Here is an 8485-nt window from a genome sequence, read left to right on the forward strand (position 1 = left end):
TCAAAAGTTGAGAAATATTGTATAAAATCCTGCTAAGCCCTTTTTTGCATATTTGATCTTGTAATATTTCCCCTGGTTGCTTCTTATCACACAGGATATGTGAAGAGTAGAATTAAGGTTTTAGGGCAGTAAGAGGACTGTTTGTTTGTTTTGTTTTGTTTTGTTTTCCCCAACACTTGTATGTTTGATTTCACAAACTACATAATTTTCTTCTTTTTTGTTTTGTTTTTTTTAATATTTGTAATTAATTCCCATTATTGATTAAGAATAGTTCATATTTTTGTAAGGATTTTTGGTGAAGTTATTTTGAGCCACTTCTTTTTTTTAATATGTACATTCAAAATAGTGCTGGTTGGAACAGTCACATCATTTTGAAAATTGACTGAAGTAAAAATATGAATAGGAAATGAATACACTTCTGTAGTGCACTTCTGATTACTTGAAATTACTTCAGGTGCTGCTTAGGCTTTACACATGCACTGTAAAAACTTAGGTGAGAAGTTACTGTAGTTCTTCTTTTGCCAATATGATACTTTGTAAAAACCTTACTTGTGGGCTATAAAGAGGCACAGATGTATATTAGTGATGCAGAAGATAAATGCAATTAAAGTTGTTTTGTGTTGCCTGAGTTTTCGAAATTACATGCATGAATATTGTGGTTTAATAAGATCTGGAGAGTTACCATAGTCCTTACATGTTTATAAAGAATAATTTGTGAGCAAATCTGGATTGATTTTAGAAGCAGCCTAGATCACAGTAGTGCAAAATAGTAGTAAAACTGAGTTTTTTCTACATCGTTATGTTACTATTCTATATCCATTAGAATTGGAAGAGCTCTTTCAAGAACACTTATTACAGATGTTGTAGGTTTCAAAGCAAAAATCAGTTATTTAAAGGAAACTTGATAGGGTGTAATAATCAAATCAAAGTATTACATACTGTTTCATTGTTTGTCTGTAATGTAGTTTTACCTGAAAATTTTATTTACTAGTACAATTATGATATGACTGCTAAAGTCCATCACTGTTGTATCACAATGATATAAGGCTTTTAGGAGGAGGAGAGCTTAAAATTGCTACTTCTGTAAGGCCTGATTTTCTTAAACAGAAACTGGAAACATTGTGTGTATACCTTAATCTGTGTCCTAGGCTTCCTTTTTTTTGCAATACATGAGTGATTCATAGTATTCATGTACTTCTTTGTGTCTGGCTGGGTGATAATATAATTTTTATCTTTTATGGTATATTAGTGGTTTCCTCTCCTGGAACATAAGCCTGGCAGTATGAGTACCAGTAATTTCAGAGTTTTTTTCAGGGAAACTGAGAATCTTTTTAAATGGATTCATACTGTGTTCATATTACTAATACATCACTTTTGGTATATATTTACATACTAGAGTCTATTCAATATTACATTTTGTATAACCTGCAATTCTTTTAATATGCACAATAACCTGTTTCTTCATCTGAATGAGATTGTGTTATAAAGTATAACAGGAATCAAAAAGGGCAAAATGTAATCAAACAAATAAAACCAAACACCAGTATTTCTAGAAATAGTTCTCATAGTTCTGAGTGCAGCTTTGGAAAGAAGAGGTAGGATTTTAATTTTAAAAGAGCATCATAGTTGCTTTACTGTAGTTGGCATTGAGGCTGGTATAGAATTCAGACTTGGGATCAATTAGTCATAAGCAAATCTCTTAAAGTACTTCCATCAATTACTGTGGGCAGTTGTTGGGCCCAGTAAGTCTGTAGTAAGCATTGAAAGGTACTTGGATGCAAGAATGGCTTTGGGTTGATAAAAATTTAAAGAGGATTTTTAAATACTGTTTTCTACTACATGTACTCAAAGTGTCTCATGTCTGAAGCTGATGGTATTGCAAAGGCCGGTATGCGAGGGAGGAAAATCATTGAACTATATGGTGTGCATCTCTGCACATCTTCAGTGGATATAAATAAGTACTGACCAGGGCTGTACTGATTTAAATTGCTAGGAGATGTTGCTCACTCTTTATTTGCAGGTAGCATTGAGTGATATCAGTTTTACCTACTGAGGAGGTTATATTTTAGGAGGGTGAAGTGACAACTTATATTATTTTTATTTGATTGTGTGTGTTAGTGGTCATTAATAATTAAACATTATTTTCTTCCTGGGGAAAAAGAAAAAGAGAAAGAAGAAAAGCCAATCATAATGTGGCTTTAGTTAGTTATAGAACTTCCAGCTCCATCTGAAGAACTCAAAAAGATATAAATAAAAGAATGAGAAAATATTTGAGTGTGAATTTGTGAAATCTTACATTTTTCCTTTTGTTGATAAATTAATGTAACCTTTTGAATAGCTTGGAAATAGGAAAAGGTGACAATGGTTTTTATAATTTATTTTTTGTTTTAAATTTTTTTAACAGTTATTTTACATATTATGGCAGTTCTTGCACCTAAACTGAATGTCACTACAATTATTTTTTGAGTGGGTCTTTCTGCCTTCAGAGATTCATGAGAGAGAGCGCTACTTTGCCGTTGGCTATGTTACCTGAAGTTGATGAGAAAGTGGCCTCAGTGATATGGATGAATTATTTTTTCTGTCTTTAAGTGTAGCTGGATTACTAAACAAAGGACAAAATGGACATGGATTATCTCTACAATACAGAGTATTTTTGATGTTTAAAGTTATACAGTAACATCTTTATTTAATATGAGTTCATTATGCAAAAGATAATTTCTATATTCTACAAAGTGGTAGGAAACAGCATGCAAAAATTGCACATTGTAACTACTGAGAAAAATAATTCAAACAAACCCACTGTTTCGTTTATTATCATGGCTTCTCATGTAAGTGGATTATAATTTTGTTTATTTTGTGTTCATAACTTAATTCACAATATTGTCATAGCAATAAGTGAAGTATAGTCTGTTCTAAATTCTTACTGACTTGTTCCTATATCGTTGATTAGAATCATCATAGTTTAGATAAACTTACTTTAAACTCCTCAAACTTTAAGGAGCAAGTGAGGACTTATACATAAGTTTTCATATCAAAATATGTTTTTCAACAGGAATTCTTAGTCATAAGTAGGTGTTATTCCTAGGATTTTCTGCACTAGAAGTTATCTACATCAATGATGCCGTGAATATAGATAAGGATTTTAATTCAAACAGTTTTCCCTCAAATGTTGCCTTATCTCCAACTCAGTTGATGTACTTGTAGAGGGCCGTAACAAGCAAGCTGTGCTGGTTGCAGAGAAGAACCTTTTCCTTAATTTTGAGGCTGGATTAAAGTGAGGAAGACAGCAATTCCAAGTCTGATGAGGTAACAGATGTAGAGACAAAACTGCAAAAAGAATAAGTTATTATAGTTTTATACTGAATTTTTGAAAGTCCAAACAACTAGCTGAGGAGAATTCCCCCACCCCCATGCTAGCTCCTTTTATCTAACGATGTAAGTGTCATAAATGTTTTTATTGCAGCATGCCAAAGCAAGTTGGATGTTAAAAGGCATGTACTTTTCTTTTTAAATATGTTAATTATATCAAATGGTCAGAATTATTTGGGTTCTTTTATATCATCCACAACCATCCTTCTGCAGGATTCTGTAATGGCTACACTAACAGACTTTCCTTATATTCAGAGGATGTGTGTGCTGTCTGAAATTTTTTTTGTAGTAATGATTTTGTATCATTTTACATTATTGTTCTTCACAAATTCTACCTTTGGAGAATGTGACTTCTACAAGATAAGCCATTTCACTTTCTGCTAATTTTGTGACTGGTTGTTATGTCAAAATACAAATTGTGATACCAACCTGGCAGATCAGAAATCTATTTCTTGTGGTTTTAAAATAGTGCAAGAGTTTAAATGTATGCTTTTAAAAGATCTATTTATATTGTCCAGTATGGTATCATATTGTACATTTGTTGCACAAACAAATTCACAAATATATTGTTCATACAGAGGGAGTATATTTATGGAGTGCACATATTAAAGATTAAAATATTTTCATCAGTTTTGTCATGCATGTTTCCTCAGTGCATAAAAGTGCCAATATATGAGCAGTTATTGATATTTCCTTTTTCTTTACTGTCATAGTTTAACCCCAGCCAGCAACTAAGCACCACACAGCCATTCACTCACTCTTCCCTGGTGGTATAGGGCAGAGAATCAGAAGAATAAAAATGAGAAAGCTCGTGGGTTGAGATAAAGGCAGTTTAATAAGTAAAGCAAAAACCACGCACACAAGCAAAACAAGGGATTCATTCACCACTTCCCATGGGCCGGCAGGTGTTCAGCCATCGCCAGGACAGTCGGGCTCCAGCATGTGTAACAGTGACTTGGGAAGACAAACACCATAACTCTGAATGTTGCCCCCTTCCTCCTTCTTTCCCCAGCTTTATATACTGAGCATGATTTCATATGGTATGGAATATCCCTTTGGTCAGTTGGGGTCAGCTCTCCCAGCTCCCTTCAAACTTCTTGTGTATCCCCAGCCACTTGCTGGTGGGGCGGTGTGGGAAGCAGAAAAGAACTTGACACTGTGCAAGCACAACTCAGCAACAGCTAAAACATCCTTGCATTATCAACACTGTTTCTAGCACAAGTCCAAAACATAGCCCCATAGTAGCTACTCTGAAGAAAATTAACTCTAGTGCAACCCAAACCAGCACATTTACCTTGGTAGCTTTAAAACACAAATAAGTATTTTGCAGCAGTTTAGGTATCCTTAATCTTCTTTCAACAGGGAACTTTAAGAGTACAGAATTTTTTACTAAAATTCTGTCAGGCTGTATAGCTTCCTCTTCCACCTCTCCCACCACCCTCTGAAAAAGGGGGCTTAAATGCTATGCTTTGTATGATATACCTTTCTGATGCTCACATTAGGTATTTATTCCCTTCAAGTGTTCCAGTGAAAATGGACTTTTCATCAGTTCATAAATTTTTATTGGTATTTAATTATCGAGATCTGAGAGACATCGAAATTAATGGCATCTCAGTAGGACCTTTAGAATGCTGTCATTTCTGGTTTAGGGTGAAGATACTCCCTCTAACCACTGTTTTCTCCATACTAGAGGAATCTTTCATCTGGTGGGGGGTGTCTCCCCTTACAGTGCCGTGGAACTCTGTATGTGTGTGTTGTGAGACTATCCCTTTCTTTTTATGTTCATATTCCATTACAAATGGAGAATCATCTTCATGTTCTGCAAGAATTCTGTATTTTTTACAGTTCTCGTGACTTTTCATTATACATCTTCCTCCTTTCCTTTTCAGGGTCAGCTCCTGCAAAAGTCTTATAAAGGTGGAATAATTTGTAACCCTCAGCTCCACCAGAAGTATAATTTCTCTAGCAATGAAAAGGATTTGTATTTTCCCTGCAGTAATTTCTAATTTGTGAGGCACACAGAAGATAGCATCTAATATCTATTCTTTAATAATTTCAGTTAACTGTTATGTAGATTCAAGTTGAGATGTAGAGAAAACCTCAGTAGTACCCCCAGGGGTGATTTATGGCTCAGATTTCAGGATACATATTCCTATGCTCCTGTGCTTACATACCAGAGATTTCACAAATGGATTTTACAGTTACTGGTGTTATTTTAGGTGACCAGCAGTTTAGAGTGCCAGAGTTGTCATAAAAAATTAGTGTGATGGTACATTTAAGAAGTTGGCATCTTGTTCTGAGTGCACAAAATACTTTGGAATCGTCTTGTGCCAATGTGTAGGAAGACTTAACTTAAAAGTGGAGTTCCTGTACCGGAGGTCTGCTCCTCTAGGAATATATGTCCAGCATTCAAGACCAGAATGTGTTTCATGTGTGAGTATAAAAAGCAGCGAGAACTTGAGTCTTGTGGAGGCACATCCCTCAATTAGGCTTTATTTGTGTGCCTGTCAGTCCAACAAATGATCTGAGTTAAGCTGCTGCAAATATTGTTTTCACAAGTAGAGCCTAGGGTGGTCTTGTCAGTGAGCGGGACTCTTGTAAACAGCACAGTTTAACACCACGTTGAATCTGTGTGCTGTAGCTGTGTTATACACTGTTTTTCTCCTATGGGATTGAGGTTTTAAAATCTTTATGTTAATACGTTTAATTTCTTCTGGTTTTGCCAAGAAGACTTATCAGCAAAACAATGTGGAGCAAAAATGAGAGGAGACCTGAACTGTTAATGCAAATAACTTATCAAATAACAATAATCGTTATAATTCATATAATTTCTTTATTTTCTATATCCTAGGATACCAGATGGTCCCATTGATCAGGGACCAGCTGCAGGAAAGGTACATGCTTTAGAGGAGCAACTTTTAAAGGCCAAAGAACAGATAGAAAACTTTAAGAAGCGGACAGGAGATGGTTGGTAGATAAGTTTTCTTTTACTTCTAAAACAAGTTTTGGTATTCATATCACAAATAAATTGGTTTCTTAACAAATAATTGAGCTACAACTGCTGATGCTTTTATGCTTTCTTTTTGTTTTGTGTATTTTTGTTTTGTTTTGTTTTTTTGTTTGTTTGTTTGTTTATAGGAGGCCTTGGAAAAGACCATGAAATATTGAGGAGGAGGATTGAAAATGGGGCTAAGGAACTTTGGTTTTTCCTCCAGAGTGAACTGAAGAAGCTGAAAAATCTAGAAGGAACTGAACTGCAAAGACGCATTGATGAATTTCTGTCTGATTTGGGTCATCAGGAAAGGTATTTGTATTAGTTGATTCTGCATATATCTTGTAAGGATTATGGATTGATTTAAATAAACTACTGATATACTACTTAAAAATCTCTTAGGATAAGTTACTGGTGTATGGGCTAGAATATCGTGTCTGAAGCATGAACATACAATTATTGCTTGTATTTAATGGGACATAAAGTGTACATCCAGCTTATGTTTCTGCAGTTTAGAGTATGACTTTTTGACTTGTGTAGTTTCATTTTTTTTAATCAGAAGACCCAGGTCCTGGATGCCAGTTGTTACTTTTCAGTTGTATATGTCTATATATGTGCATATATGCATATTTGTACATATAACAAAACCATTCAAAAACCTTAAAAGTCTTTATTTTAGGTATCTGATTGTGCCTTTCATAAATGCTAGAATATAAGTTACATTGATTATTGGCTTATTATATAATTGGAATTACTTTTAAATTGAGTATTGCCTTAATTTCAAGACTGTCATTCTGAAAAGTCACTTCTTTTTGTAATTAGAATTTAACAGAAAATTTCAGTTAGAAATAACCTTTAATTACACTGTCATTATTATGTTGTTCAAACATGTTGGAATTATGTTTTCAGTTGTTGTTGCTCTTCTGGCTTCCCCATTGTTGAAGTACCTTTGTATTATACTAAAACATTCTGTATGAGTTTTGTTCATGCTGAACAAAATTAATTGTGGAGGTGTTAAAAATTCAGTAAAATCAGTCTGTAAGTTTGTTATATTTATAACTCTATTTCCAACAGGATTGCAATGACAATTTTTGTATCATTAGTAAATGGTCATAAGAAAATTGTTGAATTAACTAAATATACCACCTTACAGAAGTATCTCCCAAAAAAGCTGAGATCCGCAGGTATGAACATCAGTAGTAAAGCATAAGCTTTGAAAATATTGCTTTAAAATGAAAAAATACAAAGAATTTTAAATTATTTGGAAATAATGTAAGCACTCTTTAAAACATAGTTTAAAAATAAGACAAATTTGACTATTAATGTGAGCAAATAATATAGTCCATTAAATTTTGTAATTTAATCTTCCACAATTCCAAAACCCAGTTTGTCACAGATTGATGGAGTTTAAAGTGAAAAGGGACTATTCAATTATTGGGAGTTATTATTTATATAAAAGAAGCCCTACATTTCATTCAATTACTTCTCCACTGGGTGCAATGATATATGTTTGACTGAAATAAAAGTGGTGCTTGACTGAAGCAGAATTATCCAAAAGACTTGAGATCTTCAGTTAAACAGTCTACTGAGAGAGAAACTGCCACTTCCCTGGACAGTTTGTTTCAATAGTTACCTCCACTCAGAAGTATTTGTCTCTAGAGAAGTTATTTCTGTTTGGGTTTCTTGGGCGTCAGGTCATTTATTCTTGATGTACCTTTTAAACTACCTGTGCCGAAACTGGAGCAAGAAGTCTAATACGAGACTTACTGATGTCTGTCATGGGAACAAAATCCCTTGTGTACGCATTACCGCTCTGGTTGTGATCGAGCCAGGATCACATCAGGCAGTTGCCTCAGTGGAACCTTGAATAATGTTGTGTGTTTGATGCTGGGAGGTTTTTATGTCCCTGCCTCCCAGGATGAATCCTTTTCTTATTCCTTTCCATCCTACACCAATGACTATTAATTCATGAAGCCAAACTTGCAAGTTCCTGTACTTCTGATAGCCTTATCTTCTCACCTCTCTGTACTTCAGGATGAGGTGAGACCCATACTAGAAATGCATACTTCTTTGCATTGGGTGATAGAAGTCTGCCTTGTAGACCTCTGGAAGTTATGAGATGAA

General features: G+C 34.4%; 1 protein-coding gene across 11 annotated transcripts in view; it reads left to right on the forward strand.

Annotated features, from left to right (window-relative positions):
- The window catches only part of FUT8 (fucosyltransferase 8), a 130516-nt gene that overhangs the window by 66448 nt on the left and 55583 nt on the right, over window positions 1-8485 (forward strand). For 10 of the 11 annotated variants that reach the window (XR_010473255.1, XM_065066035.1, XM_065066036.1 and 7 more), the window contains 2 exons: window positions 6221-6336; window positions 6508-6673. Coding sequence is in view for 10 of the 11 variants with exons in the window: in XM_065066035.1 (XP_064922107.1) it covers window positions 6221-6336; window positions 6508-6673 (282 nt within the window). In the remaining variant the exon portion in view is untranslated. Of the gene's footprint in view, window positions 1-6220; window positions 6337-6507; window positions 6674-7435; window positions 7517-8485 lie in introns of all 11 variants that reach the window. The other variant, XM_065066037.1, reaches the window with a different exon arrangement.

The sequence above is a fragment of the Columba livia genome, chromosome 5 (genome assembly GCF_036013475.1).
Source record: "Columba livia isolate bColLiv1 breed racing homer chromosome 5, bColLiv1.pat.W.v2, whole genome shotgun sequence".
Lineage (NCBI taxonomy): Eukaryota > Metazoa > Chordata > Aves > Columbiformes > Columbidae > Columba > Columba livia.